This window comes from Plasmodium coatneyi, chromosome 7 (assembly GCF_001680005.1).
Source record: "Plasmodium coatneyi strain Hackeri chromosome 7, complete sequence".
Lineage (NCBI taxonomy): Eukaryota > Apicomplexa > Aconoidasida > Haemosporida > Plasmodiidae > Plasmodium > Plasmodium coatneyi.
In genome coordinates this window covers 232,344-257,664 of record NC_033562.1, presented here as the reverse complement: position 1 = coordinate 257,664, position 25,321 = coordinate 232,344, and the positions used below count along the sequence as shown (strand labels likewise).

General features: G+C 37.4%; 2 protein-coding genes across 2 annotated transcripts; both read left to right on the top strand.

Moving 5' to 3' along the window:
- Nucleotides 1-176: 176 nt before the first annotated feature.
- PCOAH_00015990 (SICA antigen) lies at nt 177-19,976 on the top strand (the record flags this gene model as incomplete). The annotated part of the gene is given in 12 exon segments (XM_020058408.1): nt 177-312; nt 421-530; nt 696-1,376; nt 1,739-2,437; nt 2,677-3,451; nt 4,598-4,610; nt 4,621-5,082; nt 9,542-9,965; nt 12,702-13,214; nt 18,096-18,783; nt 19,334-19,368; nt 19,410-19,976. The coding sequence occupies 12 exon segments, from the start codon at nt 177-179 to the stop codon at nt 19,974-19,976; spliced, it is 5,103 nt and encodes a 1,700-aa protein (XP_019914162.1).
- Nucleotides 19,977-20,026: 50 nt separating this feature from the next.
- On the top strand, nt 20,027-25,257 carry PCOAH_00015980 (SICA antigen; the record flags this gene model as incomplete). The annotated part of the gene is made up of 4 exons (XM_020058407.1): nt 20,027-20,041; nt 20,477-21,124; nt 21,277-21,804; nt 24,709-25,257. 4 exons carry the CDS (start codon nt 20,027-20,029, stop codon nt 25,255-25,257), a joined length of 1,740 nt encoding a protein of 579 aa, XP_019914266.1.
- Nucleotides 25,258-25,321: the final 64 nt, after the last annotated feature.

Here is a 25,321-nt window from a genome sequence, read left to right as displayed (position 1 = left end):
ATAAATAAATAAGAACAATTTTATTAGAAAGAGGGGGGGTACAAGGTTTCGCTTTTAGGGTTCCGGTTTTACGGTCTAAGGAAGGAAAGGAAGGCTGTTAGGATGCAAGGAGGATTGTTACGGGTGGAAGGAAAGGAAAGAAGGAATAAGAAAGAATAAGAAATAGGGAAGGACGAATGAGGAATAAGGAAAGGAAGGGTCTAAGTAAGGAAGGGTCTAAGGAAAGAAGGAATAAGAAGGAAAGAAGGAAAGAAAGAAAAGGAGGAAAAGAAGGAAAGAAAGAACGGAAAAGAAAGGATGAAAGAAGGAAGGGTGGAAGAGAAGGAAGAGGAGTCTACCACCGCTACTACTCATTCATACAAACATTCATACACCTCCACCTTCCTTCACTCACTGTTTCTTCCCGTTTTCCTTCTACAGGTGATGAAGACTGCACCATCAAGGATAAACCCTTATGTGATCGTGTAAAATGTGTAACGACTAACTGGTTCAAAGACAGAATAACTTCAGGCAAGCAACCGCAAACCTGGGTAAAATGAACAATACTGTCTACTGTAGTTATGGACATCCTAATGAATAGTATTCTTCATACATTATAATTAAAGAAAGAAGGAACATCCCATAGATTACATGTATGCAAATACTGTGTGCATACATATATATTCCATTCTTCCTCCTTCGTTACATTTGTTCAGTGTACATTCTGGAATACGGACGTCAAGAATAAATTGAATGAACTGTCTATGGCTATGACCAATACAAATACAGGAGAGGAGGGTATATGCAAAGACATTGTACAGGAGAAAGGTGATTCACCGCATAAGGAAGCAAACAGAAAAGCTTGTGAATACATTACTAAAGGTTTAAAGTATATATACGGCATTCGTGAAGATCGGAATACTAATTTCGCAAACCAGAAGAAAAATAACCGAATATTTGGACAAACCATGGGATGCCTCTTACTGAATATTTATGCAGATCAATTGAAAGAAAAATCGAAGGGGCAACAATGTGAAATTACAGAGCAAAGAATAAAGGAAATGTTTAATAAAGGAAATGGGAAGAAGAATGATTGGTGTGTGGGAAATAATAATGGTGAGGGTAATTGTGTTGAATGTACCAGGCAAGAAAAGCTAACTTGCACATTAGACGTGGAGGAAAAACTGTTCAATGAAAAAGAAAGCAAGAATTGCATGGAACACAACAAAAATATAGAGAAGAAAGTGGAAGAATTACTTGGGAAAGATAGCAGGGTACAAAGAACTCTGAAAAGCATATGTAAGCGAAATATTTTTTTTCTCGAACCTACCATCACTGAACCGGACATAACAATATTTGCCCGAACGTACGATAATGAAAGAACCTATAACCATACGGTACCATTCCATTATCAATCGCAAGACAGTTCATACTTTCTCTCCTGACCCCCACCCTTTCCCCCCTTTCTTCTTCTTCTTTGTTCACCTTCCATAGGCAGAGATTGCAGCAGCAAGAATAAATTATGCGATCGATTACAGTGCATAGCAGAAAATTGGTTCGAGGACAGAATAGATAACCAGGGGATAAAGAAGAGCTGGGTAAGGGAAACATTACTGTTTGCTGTAATTGATGTGACTGTAAGGGAGAATAGTACATCGTTTATATATAATAAAGAAAGATGGCCCGACCATAAATCTTATGTGTGAACATAATGTTCATTTTTACCTTCCTTCCTCTTTTCCTTTTCACTTGCGCTTAGTGTACATTCTGGGATACAGACGCCGCAAGTAGACTGAAGGAGCTGTCTGAAGGAATAACGAAAGAGAAAGAAGATTCAGACATCGGTTCTGTGTGTGGGAACACTAATGGAAGGAATACTATAATAACGGACACAGAAAAGAAGGCTTGTGGGTTCATTAATGCTGGGTTAAAGTACATTTATGGCCGAACGGAAAGTACGGGGGTACCAAACAAGAAGAAAGCAAGGAATAATAGACTAACAGAACAAACCATGGGCTGTCTATTCCTAAACGCTTATGCAGACAAATTGATAAAGGAGCTTAAACGCCCCTGTTACATTACAGAAAAAGAAATAAAAGATATGTTTGATAAAGGAAATATGAAGATGGATGAGTGGTGTTTCGAAAAGAATAATGGTAATGGTGATTGTATAAAGTGTGAAAGAGACCCAAACTATAAAAATTGCACACTAAAAGTGAATGATGACCTACGGAGAACAGATAATAGTTGCTATAAGGACAATGATAAAGTAGAAAATGAAGTGGAGAAAGTGTTCACAGAGGGGCAAAAACACAAAGAAAAGGGGCCGAAAATAAAGGAAGCTCTGGATGCTTTAACTAATATAAATAATAATAATGTCCCCTTATGTAATCGTGTAAAATGTATCTACTATAGGTGGGGAGAAAACCGAAAAGACAATCAAGGGTACATTCCATGGGTAAGGGAACAACATTGTCCACTGTTGCCAAAGACCAATGTGTGGATAGTGTGCGCATATATTATACGCCCTTATATTGGGAAAGTACAACCACATGTTGTGAATATATATATATATATATACATATATGTATATATATGTATGTAAGTACATATATACCTACATATATATATGTATGTGTATTGTATGTATATATATATAACTATATGTTTCCCCTTTATTCTTATGTGTATTTTTAGAACGAATTCTGGGAGCCCGATGTCAGGAATAGACTGAAGTACTTGTCTAATGCTATGACGAAAACGAATGGAACTCACGAAAGTTTATGTAAAAATATTCAAGATGGGAAAAGTGGCCCAACTTCAGAAGAAGGAAAAAAGGCTTGTGAACTCATTGTTAAGGGCTTAGAGCATATATATAAAATTCCAATGGGGACTGACGGCCAGAATCAACAGAAGAAAGACGATAACCTCATATTCCACCGAACTTTCTCTTGTATGTTATTGAATATATTCGCTGATGAGATGAAACAGAAATGTCCAACCAAGCAGGAAGAGATAGAAAAAGGCATAAACCATGCCTTTGATGAAAGTGCAAAAATTAAAGAAAAAATACTTCCATGCAAAGAGGAAGGTGATATGTGTCCATTGTGCAGCAGGGATAAGGGCTATGATAAGTGCAAAATACAGAAATCAGACGGGGATACAATAAAAAAAAGATTCGACGATATGCTCGACCCAAAGACGAACAAGGATTCTGAAGTGAAACAAGCTCTGAATACAATATATAATATATGTCCGAAGGATACGAAAGCATCCTCAGCAAGTAGTTCAGTGGCCAGAAGTGATGACCTCCCTGAACCAGTACCAGGACCAGTACCATCACCAACACCAGAACCACCTCAAAACCATCCAGCAGCTGCTGCAGCGGAACCAACGAAGTCAGCACCAGCACCTAAGAAGGAGGAAGAAGCGTCAGGTAAGGTTTCAGAGAACAGTCCTACAGGTGACCAAGGTAAGGGAAAGCAGAAAACGGCATGCGGTGGTGCTACAACCTATGGAAGAAGTAGTAATGAATCTTCAGTCTTAGTCAGTGTTGCCTCCGTCGATCCCCAATTTTGCGACGACTACGTTCCCCCTATTCCAGGTGGTGCTTCTGCAGGTACTAAGCACACGGACTCCCAAACTCCAAGCACAGGAACAGATACTCAAACTCCTTCCGGATCTGCCCAACCTGCTGCAGGATCCACACCTCAAGATCCAAGTAATAATCGGAAAAAGTGCACTCCACCGAATGTATACACTATGGTGCACTCAACACCTTAGGTCATACTGTCAGTCTTAGCTGTATGAAATGAACATATCCTTCGTGCCACTTATTTCTTCAGGTGGAGGCAAAGCTGGTTCCAGTTCACAGGTTCCCACAGAAACGAAGAAAGATGGTGCTCCTGCTCCAGAAACTGGTGCAGGTTCCCTCCCAGCACTAGGTGGTGGTCAACAACCAGGTGGTAGTCCCGGCGGCCCCCAAGTGAATCCTTCACCTGGTACCGCTAGTCCTGCTGCTCCTGGAGGTACGGATGGCGGTGGTCCAGGTGTTGGGACTCAGGGTTCAGGGGGGGCTATTAGTTCTCAGAGTTCAAGTTCATCAGGAGGTGGAACGGGGGGAGTAGCTGTTCCAAGAACACCTGAAGCTAAGAGAGTAGTGAATGTAAGGAAGGAAGGCATGGACAACCCTTCCGATCTCCTTACCCCATATATTCCTACCATTCCCGTCTTCCTTGGTATTTCTGCTATGAGTTATCTCCTTTGGAAGGTAAGAAACAATAAGTATAAAAAGGAAAAGAAAAAAAAAAAAAAAAAAAAAAGGGAAAAAGAAAAGGAGAGAAGAAAAGAAAAGAACAAATAAAAAGAAAAAAAATGGTGAATGAATGAGTGGGGGTGTGTAGTATTTAATATTAGGGATGCGGGATTTAATATTTAGGTTGCGTGGGATTTCACGCTTAGGGGTGTGAGATTTAGCATTTAGGGCGTGTGTAGGATTTCACATTTAGGGTGTTTGTAGGATTTAGCATTTAGCTTAAAAGTAGTACTTGTTGTTTCTAAAAACAACACTCACCTTTTAAAAAAACTTTTTTTTTTTTTTTTTACCTTCTGCTTTCAGTATTTTACCCTCGGTAAGCGAAGACGAAGTCCTAGAAGAGAGGAACACTTATCCTCTCCCCCCTTGGGAGAACAACTCCTTGATCATGTGGGCGATCAGGATGGTCCACATGAATATACTTTAGTAAAGGAGCGAAAACCAAGGTCTGTTCCAACAAAAACGAAGAGGCCAAAAAAACAAGGCGTTGGTCGCCGTGTGGGTCGACGCACCATTATTGATATCCATTTTGAAGTTTTAGACGAATGTCAAAAGGGGGACACACAATTGGCACAGAGGGACTTTTTTGAAATTTTGGTTGAACAGTTTATGGGATCAAATTTTATGGAGGAAGAAAAGACTTCTAAGGAACAAATTCTTAGGGTTGATATTCCTAGGGAAAATGTTCCTATGGAACAGGTTCGAGGTTTAGGTTTAGGGAGAAAGACTTTTGTTCGAAAGGAAGCTGTTCCAAAGGAACAGGTTCAATGTTCAGATTCCGGGTTTAGGTTTGATGTTTGTAAGGAGCAAGTTCCTTAAAAACATTTTTCTTAGGAAGAAGCAATTTGCAGCCAAATTGTGGGTGCTTATTTTGGTGTTGCTGTTTGAGGAATGTGAAATGGAAGAAAATGTGTGTAATAAGGATTTATATTTAGATCATTTATTACAAAACGTTTGAAATGAAGAAGGGGGTACATAAATAGAAATAGAATGTGATAATCATATTTCACTTTTTTTTGTTGAGTGAAATACATAATTTGTTACAGCATTTGTATTACTTCCTATTTTTTTCACTCTCTTTTTTTTTTTTGTATGGTACGAAAGTCCTTACTTTCATGTGTAATTAATATAAGTCAAAAAAAATTTTTAGTCCATTTTGACTTCTTTGTAACTTAATTATTGAAGAACCAAAATATGTTCATTAAACTTTTTCTGTAATAGGTTTCTTTACCTTCATAACATTTCTTTCAACTTAATAATTTTCTCTTTCCTAATTCCAATTATGGACATATTTGAGAAAAGGTGCTCCTCCGAAATTGCGCGCGAGGGCCAGTAGTGGTTCATTTCGCCCACCTTCCTTCTTTTATGGTTATACACATCTTTTAGATGAACAGTTCATATATAAAGTGAAAAATTACACAATGTTCTTCACAGAAAAGAAAGGGAAGCTTCGTCATTCCTTGTGTATTTATTGTAATTTAGGTATAATATTAGTCCAAAAAAAAAATAGCCCCCCAAAAAAGAAAAAATACCCTACTATAAATTTTGTCACACAGAAAAAATTGCACAAAAAAAAAAGTCAACAAGAATTGTCCAAAAAATTGCCCTAATATAAATTTGTCAGAGGAAATTGCACAAAAAAAAAAGTCAACAAGAATTGTCCAAAAAATTGCCCTAATATAAATTTGTCAGAGGAAATTGCAAAAAAAGAAAAATGTCAATAGAAAATTGTCCAAAAAAGAAAAAAATGGCCTAATATAAATTGTCACACAGAAGAAAGTTGCACAGAAAAAAAAAATTGTCCAAAGAATAAAAATTGCCCTAATATAAATTTGTTACACAGAAAAAATTGTCAAAAAAAAAAAAATTGCCCAAGAGAAATACCGTAATATAAAATTTGTCACAAAAAAAAAAAAAAAATGCCCCAAAATAAATTTGTCACAGAAAAAATTGCGAAAAAAAAAAAAAAATTGTCCAAAAAAATTGTCAAAAAAATTGCGAAAAAAGAAGCATATGCGCGAACGTGTACAGGCATACACATATATATGCGAATTTTACAAGCCGTGCTTGCAACCTCACACAAGTATACCACAAAAAATAGATCAGATTTAAAGCATCCCGTTACATTTTTCACAATCGCCCAAATTATATGTTACCCCCCTTTTTTTTATGTATTACCCCCCTAAGAAATTTTATTTGGACCTTGCAACTGGAATTTCAATCCATTTTGTGCGCAACTCCCCTTAAAAATTTTATTTGCACAATATAATTCGAAGGTGGTTTCATTTGTGCCCTACTTCCTTTAAAAAAATTATATTTGGACATTTGCAACTATAGAATTTCAATCCACCTATTTTGTGTGCGCAACAAAGTGGAGACTAAGCTTCCCTGGAAGGGGGGGAGGGTACACTTTGGTGGATTAAGGACAAGGAGGGGAGTGCAATCCAATCATATGTGCGTCTCTCTCTCTTGAAGGGGAGGAGGTCCATTTTTTGTTGGTTCCCCTTCCGGAAAAAGAGCGGGGGGTTCGCTTTCCCACGGAGCGGGTTTGTTTTGCATGTCTGGTTTAAGGGGGCGCGTCCCCCCCAAGGAATAACTAAGGAAGGAAAGGGAAATCTAAGGAGGAAAGGAAGGAGGAAGTCTGAAGGAGGAAGGAAGTAAAGAGGAAGGAGGGTCTAAGGAATGGAAGGAAGGATGTCTGAAGGAAGGGGTCTTAGGAAGGAAGGTCTAAGGAGGAAAGGAAAGAATGATGGTATAAGGAGGAGGGAAGGAAAGGGTTTAAGAAGGAAGGAGGAAAGGGATCTAAGGTGGAAGGAGCAAGAAAGGTAGTCTAAGGATAAGGAAGGAAGAAAGGAAGGAAAGGAGTCTAAGGAAGGAAAGGGATCTAAGGAAGGAAGCGAGTAAGAGAAAAAAGGAAGGGAGAAAGGAGATCTAAGAAGGGAAAGGGTTAAAAGAAGGAAGGGTTTAAAAGGGTTCAGGGTTTAGGGTTCGGGTTTAGGGTTCGGGGTTTAGGGTTTAGGGTTTAGGTTTTAGGGTTTAGGGTTCGAGGTTTAGGGTTTAGGGTTCAGGATTTTGGGTTCAGGGTTTAGGTTTAGGGTTCAGGGTTTAGGTTCAGGGTTTAGGGTTTAGGTTTCAGGGTTGTGGGGTTAGGGTTCTTAGGAAAGTAGGGGTTCTAGCGAAGAAGGAAATGAGGTCCTAAGTAAGGAAGGAAAGGAAGATCTATGGAGGAAATCGTATAAGGAGAAGGGGAAGAAAAGGTCTAAGGAAGGAAGGAATGAGGGTCTAACTAGGAGGGAAGGAAGCGTCTGTGGTGGAAGGGAGGAGGGTCTAATGAGGAAAGGAAAGGTTATTAAGTAGGTAATTATGGGTGGAAGCATGTTTAGGGTGTTCGAATGAATTTGTGTTAGGGGTGGTTGAGGGAAGGAAGGCTCTAAGGAGGAAGGAAAGGAATTTGTAAGGAAGGAGGTTTAAAGAAGGAAAGGAGGGGGTCTAAGGAAGGGTGAAAGGAAGGTTCTGTTAGGGTGGTAGTAGGTGGGTTGTTAGGGTGGTAGTAGGTGGGTTGTTAGGGTGGTAGTAGGTGGGTTGTTAGGGTGGTAGTAGGTGGGTTGTTAGGGTGGTAGTAGGTGGGTTTTTAGGGTGGTTGGTGGTATGTGGGTTGTATGTGGAAAGAAGGATGTTAGGTGTGGTAGGTGTGTTGTTAGGGTGGAAGGGAAGGTTGTTAGGGGTGGTGGTAGGGTGGAATGAAGGGTTGTTATGGTTATTAGGTGGTTGTTGGAAGGTTGCTTTTCTTTTTTTTTCATTAGAAAAGAAAAAGAAATTAAAGAAGAATAGGAAAGAAAAAACGGGTGTTTAATTCTTCTTTTTTTTGTTTTTAAAAGAATGAAATGTATAAGGAGGGGAAGGGAGGATTGTTCAATCCTTCTTTTCTTTAAGAGTAAAGGAAGAAAGGAAGTTATGAAAAAAAAGAAAGAAAAAAAATTAAAGGAAAGAAGAAAAAGAAAAAGAAGGAAGAAGAAAAAAAAACCGAAAGGAAAGAAGGTAGGCACATTATACCTCCCTCTTTTTTTTTCAGAAGGAAGAGGAAAAATAGAAAAAAAAAAAAAATAAAATTGGAGAGAAGTAGGAAGGTAGGTAATTTCTTGCTTCCTCCTCTTTTTTTCTTCTTAGAAGAATACGGTGCATAAGGAACCGGAGGAAGGTTAAGGAATCTTTTCTTGGAAAAGGAGATTACACAAAGGAAGGGAAAAAAAGGAGATGGGTAACTCTTCTTTTTTCTTAGGAATAATGCAATATATATAAGGAAGAAAGAATGGAAAGGTTGCTAAAAAGAAAGGAAGATTGCTTCTCCCTCACCTTTTTATTAAAAAACAGGAGGCAGTGTATGTACAGGTATATTGTTTTCTTCCTTATTTTTTCGTAAGAAAGAATGCATTGTATAAAGGAAAGGAGGATTGCTTTTTTTATAAGGAAGAATGGAAAATAGGAAAAAAGAAATAAAAGGAGCGTAATTTCTCTCTATTCTCTTTTTTTTTAAGAAGGAAAAAAGAGAGAAATAAAAGAAAAGGAAGTTGAGAAAAAAAAAAAAGAGGAAAAAATTAAAGGAAAAAAGAAAAGGAAGAAATGGAATGCGAAGAATGAATAAAAGAAAAAAAGAAAAAGAAAAAAAGAGATTTAAAGAAAGAAGAGTTTTAAGGATAAAGGAAGGGGTTCAGTTTTCCCTGTTTTCCTTCTTTTTTTTTCTCTTAAAGAGATGTAAAGGAAGAACAGACGAAAAAGAAAAATAGAATGCTGGGAAATTATTTTTCTTTCCTTAATTGGGAAGGATGTATAAAGGTAGAGGGAACTAACGGAACAAGAGTCATAAAATATAAGAACACAGTGAAATTTAAAGGGAAGAGAAAAATCAGTAGGAGGTTAAAATTAAAAGAAGGGAAGAAGTAAAAATAGATTGAGGAGTATGTAAAAGTCTATATAAAATTGTAAAGTAAGACAAAGATTCAGGAAATACGGATGTTTAGTATATAATACTTATATCACCATGGCAGGAGGTGCAGAAAATTTGGTGCGGAAGTGGCACCAAGAAATGAAAACCTATGGAGATCATAAGTTTGATGTAATTCACTATATTCTTTTTGATAGTTAAGTTCATATATGCTTAGATATATATGGCATCGCGAGTTCTGTAAGAGTACAGTATGGAGGACCTGCAGTTTGTTACTATTCCTTTCTTTTCATCCTTCAGAGTAGAATATGGGGTAAAATGCAAGATATATGGAAAGGGCTTATGGGTAAATTAACGAAGCCGTTAGATGATAAAATTAAACTTTTGTGTGTTGAGAACCTTGGTGCTGATTTCGGAGTTAAAATTAATCAAGAGGAAAAAGCATTGTGTAAATCCTTCTTTAAACTTTATTATCATATGAATGGTATACCAATAGATGGAACAGAACAGGAAAAAATTGGGGACGCTGGCATGGAAGAAAATTACCTAAGGTGTGTAGTAGGAATGGCCACCTTACATCAATTATTTGGTGAACACAAATGTTTTCGAAAGTACACAGATTATGTATCACGTGTTATGTCAGGAATAAGGACCATAGACAACGTTGATGACTATGGTACACTATGCAGAAGGATGAATTTTGGTGAAATGAAAATAGGAACAAAACTGGTAGGTGCTACCTTGGCGGAGTGGAATAAGGGGAAATTGCGGAGTGTTTCAGAGCATGGTTTCATAGAAAGCTCCAATAAAGATACCTGCAAAGATCCAGGGAAATATCGAATAGACAATCCCGTGTATAAAGTGCAGGATAAGGATAAACCAACGTGGCTGCAGAACGAAAATTTGGAAGAAATGAAGGACATCGTAGAGAACAAGCAATATGTACCTACAAATAAGGTTGGAGAAGTAGTACTGAAAGTGGGGGAAAAAATAAAAAAAAAGAAGACCCCTTACCAATGTCCTGGCAGTACAACTGGTCCTGGCGGAAGTTCTGAAGAGGAAGAGGAAGACCGTAAGGATTTGTTCTTGAATTTTTGTGATATAGTTTCCATAAATATGGGGTACCTGTAATTTTTTCTTTCCTTCCTTTAATGGAACCCTGTAGACATAATATATGCACGGTACGTACATGATATGTACATGCCCCCCCCTTTTTTGGTCTGTCCTTCTTTCTATACAGTTGGTATAGAAGATTGGTTCACATACTTTTCTAAAGAACCAACTAATGAGGATGCTATGAATTTGGATGAATTCAAAAGTCTATCATCGGTATGCGATGATAGTGATGCTACGGATGAAAATGGGAAGAGTGTTAATTTGCTGGCGCACAGGGATTTTTGTAGAATTATGTTTAAAAATTTATTGCTTGTGACAAATATTAAAAATCAACATAAACCAGAGAGTTCGCAGTGCAAGGGGGAGGTGAAGGGTATCCCTCTGTGTGATTTATTGAATTTTTGGACATATTATATGCAGTTGTTCTGTATTCCCAAGGAGGTCATAGAATATGCCTTTAATGTGGTAGGAAGTGTAAGGGAGCATATGCATAAGAATCAGAACTATATGAAATGTACTTATGATGCTGCACCCAAGATTCCTCATGGAGACGAAAGGTATATGGTAGGTGAAGCTCGCAAGCTATTTCTCACAAGTGAGTTATATACTATGATGGAAGCATTAACTAAGAAAGAATGGTGCCATAAGGGTAAAGGACAGCACCCACACAAACCCTCCGAAGCTCCAGGGGGTTTAGACCGTTCACGCGCAGAAACGGGAGAGAAGGTTCAAATAATCAATGGTAATAAGGAAGACCTTGAAAAAATCAGGATTCTTGTTCAGAAAGTTGAGAAAGCATTAGAACAGGAAGAAAAGGAAAAGGAAAAAAAGTTAGAAGACCTAGAACAAGCCGTTCAGAGTGCCATACTACCACCCCCCAACCCCGTCTCCATCACGACCGAAGGGAGTGGAGGAGGGGTAGGGGAAGGGGGGAAGTCTACATCAAGTGAAACAAAGGAGACAAAGGAGAAACCAGTCCCTGAGAAGGAAGCATCTGAAGAGAAACCAGCGTCGGAAGACACTGATCAAACACAGTCACGTGAGGATTCTTCACTCCACAGCAATACCCCCAAGAAAGTAGACTGTGATAAAAAGGAAGTTGATGCCACGGTAGATCCTGGTGAATGCCTGGATGGTCTTGATGATGATGTGCCAACAGCAGTACTTCCCGTTCCTGTTCTTGATGAAGACCAGGAAGCTAAGCGTGGACAGGGTGCTGTTGGAAGAGCAGGTAGTAAGCAAGGTAAGGTTGATTTGAAGCAAGATGAGGTTACATTACCTTCTGAACCTACGTCCATTATTTTAGGTCCTAAAAATACTCAGCTTGTTCCTTCAGAATCAGGTTCATCAGCAGGAGGTGAAACTTCAACAGGAGAAGGTACAACTGCAACAACAGTAAATCCAACAGGTAAGAATCATAATAAGGATAAATATAGAAATAAGAATAAAAGTAAAAAAAAGAAAGAAAAAAAAGAGGAAAACTATTGTTACGTACGCTAAATAGTCCGCACTTGGTTGTACGCAATGTTCTAAATGTTATTACTGTTAACTATATTGAACACACTACGTACGCACTTATTTTTCTCTTATAGAAAATGGTGATGAGAACGAACCTAATGGTCAAGGGGGCGCTCAAGGTGATGTTAATAAGGAACCTGCTCAGAAGGGTGATAAGGGTGATCAGGCTAGTCCTCATGGTGCTGCTGGTCCTATTCCTGTTCCTGATGGTGGCAGCCAAGTTCCTGTAAAAGGTCCTGAGGTAGATCAGTCACTTCCTGGGACAGTTCAAACAGTTCTTCAACCGACGGAAGTTGTTGATTCAAAAACAAAGTCAACATCGGATGTTGATACAGGGAAGAGTTCAATACCATCAGGCGGAAGTGCAACCATCTCAAAGCTACCAGTTAAGCAGATCAAAAATGTAATTAACCTTCCTGATCTCCTTACCCCATACCTTCCTACCATTCCTGTCCTAATAGGTTTTTCTGCTATGACCTACCTCCTTTGGAAGGTAAAATAACAGAGAAAAGAAAGGAAAAGAAAGAAAAACAAAGAAAAGAAAAAAAGAAGAAGAAGAAAAGAAAAAAAGAAAAAGGTGAATGAATCAGTGGGGGGATGTGGCATTTCACACTTAAGGTATGGGATTGCGCATTTTAGGGTGTGTATGTAGGATTTTCGCATTTTAGGATCTGTATGTAGGGTTTCACATTTTAGGGGTGTGTGTGTAGGATTTCGCTTTTTAGGTTGTGTGGAGGATTTAGCACTTAGCTTAAGAGTAGTACTTATTGTTCCTAAAAACAACACTGACCTTTTAAAAAAACATTTTTTTTTTTTACCTTCTGCTTTCAGTATTTTAGCCTCGGTAAGCGAAGACGACGTCATAGAAGAGAGAAACGCTTAACCTCTCCCCCCTTAGGAGAACAACTCCTTGCTCATGTGGACGACCAGGATGATGGTCCACTTGCATATACCTTAGTAAAAAAACGTAGACAACCTAGATCTGTTCCAACGAGAATGAAAAGACCAAAAGAAAAAGGTGTAGGTCGCCGCACGATTATTGATATCCATTTAGAAGTCTTAGACGAATGCCAAAGGGGGGACCTGCATTCGACGGAGGACTTTTTTGAAATTTTGGTTCAAGAATTTATGGGAAACGCATTTATAAACGAAGAACAGGCCCCTAAGGAAGATGTTCCTAAGGAACAAGTTCAGGATTCGTGTTTAGGTTCAGATTCCGGATTTAGGGTTCATGTTCCTAAGGAAAAGGATGTTCAAAGTTCGGGTTCTGGGTTTAGGGAAAAAGAATTTCTTCCTAAGGAAAAGATACTTATGGAAGAAATTCCTAAGGAACAATTTTCTATGGTTAATGTTCCTAAGGAAGGTTTTCCTAAGAGGAGTGTTCTTAAGGAAGATGTTAAATGTTCAGATTCCGGGTTTAGGGAGGATAGCTTTCTTCCTAAGGAAGGTGTTCCTCAGGAAGAGGTTTCATGTTCAGGTTTAGGGTTTCAGGGTTGATGTTGCTGGGGAAGATGTTCCAATGTTCAGATTCGGGGTTTAGGGAGGAAAACTTTGTTCCTATGGAAGATTTTCCTGAGGAACAGGTTCAAAGTTCAGATTCCGGGTTTAGGGAGGAAGGCTTTGTTCCTGAAGAACAAATTTTTAGTTTTGATATCCCTAAGGAACAGGTTCCAAGTTAAGGTTTCAGGTTTAGGGTGTAGTAAATATTTTTTCTTTTTCTTTTTTTTTGTTTTGTATGAATGTTTTTACACGTTCATGTGTAATTAATATGAGAGGAAAAAAAAATTTTTTCCCACTTTATTTTGATTTGTTTTGGTAAAATTTTTTTTTTATTGCACATCCAATATGTTAAATTTTTTTTTGTTATAGGTTTTTTACCTTCATGACTTTTCTTACCTTAATAAATTTGTCAAAAAAGGAATGCCCTAATATAAATTTTGTCACACAGGAAAATTTGTCCCAAAAAGAAAAAAAATGCCCTAATATAAATTTGTCAAACAAAAAAAAATTGTCCAAAAGTTGTCCAAAAAGAAAAGAAATGCCCTAATATAAATTTTGTCACACAGAGAAAATTGCAAAAAAAAAAAAAAAAGTTGTCCAAATAAAAAAAAAAGAGGTAACCATGTTTTTGTGCGCGCATCCGAATTGTTTACACTGGTTGAACTATATAGCATATATTTTTTGTACGAACACACCCATGGAAAAAAAAAAAAAAATGCGATTTAGTATAACATATCAAGGAGAAAGCTCTTCAAGGGAAGCTGTTCTCAAAGGGAGTGTATATACTTAATACAATAGTGATACTTCAAAAAGGTGGGGAGAAACTTTCCTAGCTTCCTTTTTTAATTGTACCACTGAAGCCACATGTAAAAATGAGTATTCATCCTCTTTCCCTTCATTTTCGGCTTAATTCGGCAAATAATTTAATCCACCATCCTATGGGATTTGGACAACATATAACACTATTTTTTTATTGGATATTATCCGTGTACGTGCCCCCTTTTTTTCACAAAGAAATTACTATCTCTTGTTCTTCTTTCTTTCATCTCGATGATCATGATCATCTTGAGGATGATGTATATGGGATGGAATATTCGGAGGAATATTCGGTTGTTGAGATGTCGTCGTCGTGGCTAGAGAATCTGTTCAATTCTCTCCTAAGGGACCTTTTACTTTTGCTTCCTCCAGAAGAGGAGTTATTCCCCTTAAGGAAGAAGAGGTGCGATTTGTACTTGTAAAAAAAGTATGCTAAGGCAGGTAATCCTACTGCAGCTAATGCACCAGACACGACACCAGGAACGACACCGTCAATAGTTTGAGCTTCTTCACCACTCTCCTTTCTGTGACTACCGCCACCGTCACTCCCTCCCTTTCCTTCTCCACCAGAGACACCATCTGCTAAATCGGCATCCGAAAACGAACCGCTACTACCAGCTTGATTTGGATTGGGATTTGGTTTTGGTTTTGGTTTGGAACAGGATCCTTCTGGTGGTGGATCATCACATCCACCTAAAGGAAAAAAAAAATACGGAAGGTAATTTCAATATAATATATATTTTTTTTTTTTTTTTTTTTTTTTTTTTTTTTATACACCCTTCGGGTGTACTTCCCCCCAAGGGGGAGAATATACTCCCCTTTACTTCCTTCACCTCCTTCCTTCCACCTACCACCCGTAACAACCTGCCACCTACCACCACCATAACAACCCACCTACCACCACCATAACAACCCACCTACCACCACCCTAACGACATTCCTTCCTTCCTTAGACCCCTCCCTTCCTTCTCCTTAGACCCGTTCCTTCTCTCCTTAGGCGTCCCTCCTTCCACCCAATCACCCCCAAAAACCTTCCTTCCACCAACCACCTTAACAACCTTCCTTCACCCCTACCACCCCTAACATCACTTTCCTTCCACCCTACCACCCCTAACATCACTTTCCTTCCACCCTACCACCCCTATCATCACTTTCCTTCCACCCTACCACCTAACAACCTTCCTTTCACTTACCACCTCTAACAACCTTCCTTCCACCTACCACCCCTAACATCACTTTCCTTCCACCCTACCACCTAACAACCTTCCTTTCACTTACCACCTCTAAGAACCTTTCTTCCACCCCTAACAACTAACCTCCTTCCGTTCTTCGTAGTATAATCTTTTACCTGATTGGTTCCATAACCAATTTGGACATACCGGTGGAAATAGCGTAGGAAGAAGGAACAGAAAAGGGAAACGATCCAGTAGGCCTACTTTTAGTACTTTGATATACGACAATTCAACAATAATGGGAGGTTCAACAACAGATTATGATTCTATGGCAGATGGCAGCACAGTATATTCTGTTCCATATATTAGATAAGTTCTTCTTCTGTCACTTTTTTAAAGAAAACGAACAAGGAAGGAACAAGTAATAGTAATAGTACAATAAAACAAACACAACAACAACAACAACAACACACTAACAACAACTACTACTACAACAATTACACAACTTGTCCACAACAACTACACAACAAACACAACAGCAGCAACCTCAACCTCCACAATTACTAGCATCAGGGGGGGAAACTGACATTCCCATTATTCCTTCCGCTGTTGGTGGTGCAGCAGCAATAGGATTACCAGGGGCTACCCTCTTATTGTATAAGGTAAAGTTACAATTAAAGTGAAATTGCATATAATAAGAATAATAATGTTTATTATTATTATTTCCTTCTTATTTCATACTTGTAAAAAAAATATATATAGAATAGAATAGACTACACCATGTACATATATGGCTCTATATATACAAATATATATGTCCACATATATTATATGTATGTATATATTTATACCCTATATATATATTAAATGTCTACCCCCCATTCCACCTGAACATCCTTCTTCCCTTTTCTTTCCATTGTTAGTATACCAATTTCTTCTCTGGAATACGTAACACCTTCTTTGGAGGAGGAAGGAGCAACAATAGAAGAAAAGAAAGATGTTCACTAGTACGAAGGTTAAATATGGAAAGAGGGGAAGATGATTCTTCCTCAGCGTACAACTCAACAACAGTAGATTCAGAATCTGACTTAACAGCAGAAGCGGACCATTCTACAGTATATTCTGTTCCTTATATTAGATAAATTCCTCTTTTTTTTTTTAAAAAAAAAAAAAAAAAAGAAAGAAAGAAAGAAAGTAATGGGAATAAAAAAATAATGGAGGGAAGGAACACAATAAGCTGGACATGAGAACATGCTACTGATAATGTTCCATCCACGGATGGTGGAAGGAATACCTAAGCAACAAACTATATGATCAGTCCCATAGGACAAATCTTTTAGCTGCCAAAGTTGTGGATGTTAAACCTTTGGCAACAATGGTGGTGTGTTTTTGAGGAATGTGTGCGCGAAATGGAAGAAAATGTCCATAATAAAGAATTGTATTTAGATAATTTATTACAAAACACTTTGACATAACCGAAACCAGCAATATAAGTTAGAATAAAATATGTGAACAGTACTTCATTTTTTTTCCATTAAGTGATATGTACAATTTGTTATGATATTTGTACTACCTCCTATTATTTCTTCCTTCCCTCCTTACAATGTTTTAATCATTTTGTACATTCCATTCTTCCTCTTTCTTTTTTTCCATTCTACTATCTTTTTTTTTTCCATACTTACTTTTCAAAAGAAAAAATTCTCTAAAAAAAAAAAAAAAAGTTTTCTAATATGTTTTTCTTTTATATATTCTCTTCTTTAAAAAGAAGAAAAAGAAAAAAAAAAAAAAAAAAACGGAAATAGGCTAAAGAAGAAAAAATTCTTTTTAGAAAAAAAAAAGGAAAAAAAAGAAAAAAAAAGGAAGCGTTAAGAAAAGAAGAAAGAAGGGGAAAAAAGAAGAAAAGAATGAAGGAACGTAATTCCTTCCCTCCTTCTTCCTCTTCTTTCTTCGTTAGGAAGAATGTAGTGCATAAAGGAAAATGCAAAAAAAAGGGGAGTACATAGGTAGAATGTATACGAAAAGGAAGGAGGCAATGGTTGTGTTTTCTCTCTCTTTTTCTTTTCTTCTTCGGAAAATGCAATGCATAAAGGAAGGAGAACCGAAAATTTTTTTCTTTCTTTTCTTAAAGAAAAAAAGGAAAAAAAGGAAAAAAAGGAAAAAAAGGAAAAAAAGGAAAAAAAGGAAAAAAAGGAAAAAAAGGAAAAAAAGGAAAAGAAGGAAAAGAAGGAAATAAAAGAAAAAAAAAGGAAAATACCTTTTCCGCAAAAAGAAAAAAAGAAAAAACTAGAAAGAAAAGAGGATTAAAGGGCAAAAAAAAGGAAGGAAAGAAGTAAAAGGAGGCGCATGCGCAGAATTTTTCTTTTTTTTTTTGTTCATAGACATAAAAACAAAGTAAGGAAGAAGGAATAACTGTGGGCAGGGAAGAAAGAATGTTAAAAGAAACATTCCGTGGACGAATTCATAGAATTCTTATTAATATATAATATTTTAATATAACAATGAATCATATATAATAATGAAGAGAGGGCCACCATGGAGTATAGGTACTTGGCAGAATTCCTGGTGGAATGGTTGAAAGTGAAAGGCTACAAGTCCTCAGGAGAATATGTAATATTCTTTCACTCTAAAGGAACAATTAATGCTATGTCTAAATGATATTGTTTATTAAATTACATAAAAGAATAAGTATGAGTAGGTTGCGTGTATATAGGAGTATATTGTCTGTTTTTTTTTGTAGCATAAAATATGGGATGACCTGAAGGAAATATTCGACGACATGGTTGGTACTCTCTGGTTAGGCAGTGATATAATCGATGGACTCTGTACAGGTAGAGTAACTGAGGAAAATAAAAATTGGACGAATGAAGACAAGGAACTGTGCAAAATCAGTGTGAAAATACTATTATATATAGATGGAATAAAAATAGGTATATACTCAAATATAGTGGCTATAAAGGGTGAAGAAAATAACAGAGCAGTGGAGTCCTATTTGAGGTGTATAGTTGGAAGAACACTTTTAATAAAATGGTTTGGAGGTCATTGCAGTAGAATGAAAGTTGCGGAAACTGTTCTGAAAGCTGTAGAAGGGTGGACCGGGTTCAGTACGGTCCAAGGAATCCATGAGAAATGTGAAGGATTAGATTTTAAGAATTTGAACATTGGAGGTAGATACATTTGGCCCCAAATGGAAGAATGGGGCACGAAAACGGGTGGGAAATGGCAAGTGACGAGGGGTGTGCAAAAAATGAACACAGTAAAGAAGGAAGGAGAAAACTGTGGCACACCGAAGAAGGGGCGGAAGGCAGAACCCTCGCACACAACCGAGGATGAGGATAATTTGAAGAAAGTATTTGGCGTAAATAGTAAGGATGAGTTAGACCGATTAGTTCAGGATAAAGATAAATGGGATAAGGAGGACTTGGAGGGTACTTTAAGAATGATAGAGGAGGAGCAGAAGGGAGGTGGGGACTGGGAAAAGAGAGCATTAGTGAAGGCGCAGGAAAATTTGGATGAGCTGTTTAAGAAGAATATGGAAGAACATGAAAAGAAGAAGGCAACACTAGCAGCATCTACCACAGGTAAGAAATATTATTAAAAATATTATTAAGAATATTATATAAGAGAAGGAAAAAAAAAGAAAAAAAAAGGACGAAGGAGAAGAAGGAAAGAGCGAAGGAGGGGGGCGGAAGGGGTATACACAACATGACCGACCTACCATGTGCATCACCATTTCTACCATCATTACTGTCTTACCATTCTACTATCATTTATTCTTCCTTCCATTTCTTCCTATCTGCTACAGACACACCCTGTACCCAGGATAACTTCTGCACACGCATACAATGCGTAACAAAGAAATGGTTTCCAAGCAGGAAGCGCAAGATAGATGACCCTCAGGATTGGGTACATAAACAATATTGTCCCATGGAACTAAGAGTTACATAGTGGGAAGTGTACCCTTATATATATTAATAGCAATGATTCCCACCATTTGTATGTACTCACTTAATGTACATACATGTCCCCCTCTTTTTTCTTTTGGTGTGCTTAGAATGTATATTGGGGTGATGTGGAAAAGAGATTGGGACAACTCTCTGAGACTATGACGAAGAATGGAAAAACCGACCTTGATCTATGCAAAACCATTACAGTGACAGATGGTTCATCTGTAGAAGCAAACAGAAAAGCATGTAATTACATTGTTAGTGGATTAAAACATATTTATGAAATTAAAAAGGGGAGCCCCCCATCTCCGCAAAATGCTGTGGACAACCAAATATTCGAGCGAACTTTCTCTTGCGTCTTATTAAACGCATACGCAGATAAATTGGAAAACGACCTTAAATCTACGTGTCCTTTGGAGGCCGGCATTAACAAATCTTTTGGGGCAAGTGCAAAAATTAAGGAGAAAATAACTGAGTGTAAGGATGATCCTAATTGTTTACTGTGTGGAAGGGATGAAACTTATAAAGGTTGTACAGTAGGCACAGGCAGAGATCATACCAATGTAAAAGAAAAAGTGGATAAAATGCTGGAGCAGGATCAACAAATAAAGAAAACTCTGTCTACTATAACTACTTTATGTAAGAAGAATGTAAAAACCAGCATTTATCCCTAACAAGGTGCAAAAAGCGGCATCAGCACCAGCACCAGACACACCATAAACCAATGTTCCAACACTGTGTACAACCATTCGACAAATACTCATTCTTCCATCGTGTAATCCTTCCTCTTCCTTCCCTCTTATAGGTAAAGATTGTAGCAAGGAGAACGACCTATGTAAACGCGTAACGTGCGTAAGCAAGAAATGGGGTATAAACAGAGATCAGGATCCAACCTGGGTAAGTGGAACACAATATTATATTGTCTTCATTAGAAAATAAAAGGAACACAGTTTTGTCCATTAGAATAAAGGACACTTTTGTGAGTACTGTAGGTTGTACAAATTAACAAGGGAAATTAGACACATATATGGGGGATGGACAACATAATAATTATAGGGGGAGGGGGAGATGGACATAATAATTGTAGGATGCACATAATTATAGGGGGGTGGACATAATTACATAGCATACATTTGTTTCTTTTCCCTTCCCCTCCCTCTCTTTCTATGAACAGGATAAGATGCAAGAGAACATTAACAATGAGGCCACAAACATGTTTAATAAAATATATGCAAATAGCACAAAAGTGCAAACGTACTGTAAAAATACAAATACAGGTAGTAGAAGAGTCACAGACCCAGAGAAAAAAGCATGTACATACATTACTGAGGGGTTGCAGTACATATACAGCATTGGGATAGACACTAAGGATATGGAGGGTGAAGGTACAAATGATGATAAGGAAAGGAAGGCGAAAGAAAACAGGGATTTTAAGCAAACCATGATGTGCCTCCTCCTGAATGCTTATGCGGATAAGTTGAGAGAGAATGTTGCATCTCCCTGTACGGTCGGGGAAGATACAATAGTACAAGCATTTAATGCTGGAAATACACAGATGGATACGTGGTGTGTGTATAGTAAGGGTCAGAAGGATAATTGTGTTAAGTGTGAAAGGTATGGAAAATATACAGAGTGCCAAATAAGCGATAAAGGTAATAAAACCAATGTAAAGACCAAATTGGATAAAATGCTCGAGCAAAATGACAACATGAAAAAAACTCTAACTACTATAAGTTCTATGAATAACTTATGTCAACGTTCACAATGTGTAATAACACAATGGTCCAGGGACAAATCAACGCCGGGCCAAAGGAAATGGGAGGTTAGAAAAATCCATATTGGACATTAGTATCCAAGTGTATATATTGCATGTAGAAAGAATGTATACGTACTCAGGGGAAACGTATGAGTAAAGATTTTATGTAAGAATTAAATGTAAGCACATGCCTCCCCCTTCTTTCCTTTCTTTTGTAGAAAGACAGTTGGAAAGACATAAAGGATAGGATCAACCCACTTGCCAAGGCCATGCTTCAGTCGGACTCAAGTACGGACATTTATTGTACTGGCACTGAAGAGAAGAAAGAAGCATGCAAGCAAATTGTTGCAGGACTATTGCATATATACGGCATTACAGTAGATAACGGGGAAAAAACTGATAAGAAGGAAAATAATAGATTATTTAAACAAATTATGGAATGTTTAATATTAAATGAATATGGAAAACTCCTTGGAGAAAAGTGCCATACCACAGCGGAGGCCATACAAAAGGCCTTTACTGAAAATAATAACCTTCACTTCACTAAATGTGAAGGAGATACATGTATTCAATGTAACTGGGATAATTGTACGGGTCCTGCTTTTGATAGTACAGACCTACGAAAAAAAATAAAAGGGGAAATCGAAAGCAATGCAGAAATACAGAAAGCTCTGTCTTCTATAACTAACATATGTCAAACTAAACCTGCCACCGCAGCAAAACCTGTTGCTGCTAAACCAGCAGCAGTACGACCTCCTGCTGCATCTGGTGATTTTACCCCAAGGAGTGAAACTACAAATGGAGCAAACAAAGAAGGTAATGATAATGCTCAGTACGCTCATGATATTATCCTTGATGCTAATGGTCTTCCTATTGATGCTCATATTCCAGTACTCAATAGTAATGATGACGAGAATGAAGATGATATTGATTACAGTCTTACCTACTCAGACACAGGTAAAACTGCAACTATTCGTATTATTGACGCTAATCCTCCTACTATTTCAGGTACAGGTACAACTCTCCCAGGTGACCAAGATCCAGGATCTGCCCAACCTGGCAGGGAAATTGCAGCAGGTAAGGGTAACGTAGGGCCCTTAGGGGTGGAAGGGGGCAGTCAGAAAGGAAGAAAAGGGAGTGTTCACTCCCTTCCCTTCTTCCCTTCTTCCTTTCTTCCTTTCTTCCTTCCCACCTTAACAACCTTCAGTTCCTTCCATCCTCCGAAGGAAGTGTGCGCCCTCTGGGTGTACACAAAAGAAAAAATAAAAAACGAAAGAAAAAGAAAGAAAAGAAGAAGAAAGTAAAGAGAAAAGGAATAAAACAAATAAAGAAGGATAAACAAAACCACTCCTTCTCTTACTTTCTACTTTTTAGGTCCAGGTCCTAAGGGTCCACAAATGGATTCCCAAACTCCCAACACTGTTCCTGGAACAGACACCCAAACTCCTTCTGGACATACTTCCGACCCAGGTGCTCAGGTGGGGGCAGGTCCAGATCCAGCTAAGGGTGGTAAGTACAATTAAAGAATTAACATTTCCTGTCTAAGTGCTCACCCAAGTACTCCAGAAAAAATAGAAAAATTAAAAAAGTAAAAAATAAAAAAAATAAAAAGTCAGAAAATAAAAAAAATTAAAAAATTAAAAAGTGAAGATTTAAGAAGTAAAAAAGAAAAGAAAAAAAAAAAAAAAAAAAAAAAGAGGAAAAAAAGAAACAATAAAAGAAAGGAAAAAAGTTTAAGAAAAAAAAAAAAAAAGGAACAATAGGCCCAAACACACAGACACATATATATAATAATATAATTTTTAGGGGGCAAAGGAATACGTGAATTAAACGAAAAAAAAAAAAAAAAAAAAAAAATTATTATTAGAAGAAAAGGAAGAAAGAAAAAAAAAAAGAAAAAAGAAAACAAGGGTTTAGGATTCCGCTTTTAAGGTTCCGGGCTTTATGGTATAAGAACAACAATATGGCCTGATTTTTAGCTGTTTTATGGAACTCTATGCATCTAGGGTGTGAATACAGAAAAAAAAGAAAACAAAAAAAAGAAAAAAAAAAAAAAAAATAGAAAAAATATTGGAAAATATGAAAATAAAATAAAATAAATTAGGGTGAATGAATGAGTTGGGGGTGTGTAGGATTTCGCACTTAGAGGGTGTGTATGTGTAGGATTTAGAATTTTAGGGGTGTGTGTATAGGATTTCGCATTTTAGGGTGTGTCCGTGTAGGATTTCGCATTTTAGGGGTCTGTGTGTATTTAGGATTTTGCATTTTAGGTGTGTGGGTTTGTAGGATTTCGCACTTATGATTTAGGTTTTAGGGTGTAAGAACAACAATGTGTCCTGTTTTTTAGCTGTTTTAGGGTGTAAGAACAACGATGTGGCCTGGTATTTAACTGTTTCTTGGTTTCAGAACAACCACGTGGTCTGATATTTAGCTGTTTTAGGGTGTAAGGACAACAATATGGCCTGTTGTTTAGTACCTTAGGGGTGTGTTATGGTGTTAGAGTATTAAGAAGAAAGAGGTGTAAAAAAATTAGGACGCGTAAAAAAATTTAAAAAGTAAGAAAGTAAAGAATAAAAATTTAAAGAGTAAAAAATAAAAATAAAAAATAAAAAGTAAAAAATGAAAAATAAAGAATAAAGAGTAAAAAGTAAAAAATAAAAAATAAAAAATGAAATAAGGGAATGTGCACTAAGGTGAATACAACATTCCGGATTCTATGACTCTGCTTATAATGAAAATGTACCCGCCCTATTTCACTTTTCTTCAGGTTCAGGAAGAGTTGTTACCACACAAGATGCTGGAGGCCAGGGTGCTGTGGGTGTTCCTGGGGCAGGTATTCCTGTAGTGCCAGGTGCAGGTGTCCCAGGAGCTGTTAGTCCTGCTGCTGCTGGTCCAGGTGGAGAAGGTGGAGGAGGTGGAAGTGGGCACAGTAGTAGTTGTAGCAGTCACGCATCTGGTGGTGCTGCTTCTCATGGATCTGGCCCAGGACAACAACCCCCACCTTCACAATCACCAACATCATTATCAACACATGTTACAGCAGGAAAAGGTAGTAAAGGAAGGAGTCCCCAAAGCATCCCTTCTCCTGCCCGAGTTCATAACAAAATTGACAACCTTTCTGGCTTCCTTACCCCATACCTTCCTACCATTCCTGTTCTAATTGGCACTTCTGTCATATGTTATTTACTTTGGAAGGTAAGAAAAGAAGAACAAAAGGAGAAAATATATTTTCGGCAGAAGGAAAAAAAAAAAAAAAAACAAGAAGAAAGAAAAAAAAAGAAAAAATAAAAAGAATAAAACCAAAAAAAAAAAGAAAGAGGAAAAAAAAAAAAAAAAAAAAAAAAGGTGAATGAATCAGTGGGGATGTATGTAGGATTTCGCATTTAGGTTGTGTGTGTAGGATTTCAGGGTTTAGGTTGTGTGTGTAGGATTTCACATTTTAGGGTGTTTGTGTAGGATTTCGCATTTAGGGTTTGTTTATAGGATTTCTCCTTTTAGGGTGTGTATGTAGGATTTCGCATTTTAGGGGTGTGTGTGTAGGATTTTACACTTGGGTTTGTGTAGTAGTAATTACTGTTGCGTGAGTAAACATTTCGCACCCCTATTAAAGAAACATTTTCCCTCTTTTTTTTTTTTTTTTTTTTTTGTAGTACTTTGGAATGCTTGGTAAGAGAAGAAAACGTTACAAAAGAGCTCATCAAGTACGTGGTCCTCCTTTAGAAGAACAACCTCTTGATTACGTGGATCAGCAGGATGGTCCACATGAATATACCTTAGTAAGGGAACGAAAACAACCAAGATCTGCTCCAACGGGAAGAACGAAGAGTCGAAAAAAACAGGGTGTCAGTTCCCGTGTTGGTCACCGCACGATTATTGATATTCATTTAGAAGTCATTGACGAATGTCAAAAGGGGGACCTATATTCGACGAAGGAAGACTTTTTTGAAATTTTGGTTCAAGAATTTATGGGAAACAATTCTATAAAAGAGAAACATGTCCTTAATGAACAAGTTCCTAAGGAAGACTTTATTTCCGAGGAAGATGTTCCTAGGGATCATGTTCTTAAGGAACGTGTTCCTAAGGAAGGTGTTCAAAGTTCAGATTCCGGGTTTAGGGAGGAAGACTTTGTTCCTAAGGAAGAAATTCTTAGGGAAGGTGTTCCTAAGGAACAGGTTCCAAGTTCAAATTCCGCGTTTTAAGGTTTAGTAAATATTTTACTTTTTTTTTTTTTTGTATTTTTTGTTTTGTGCATTAAATTGTTTA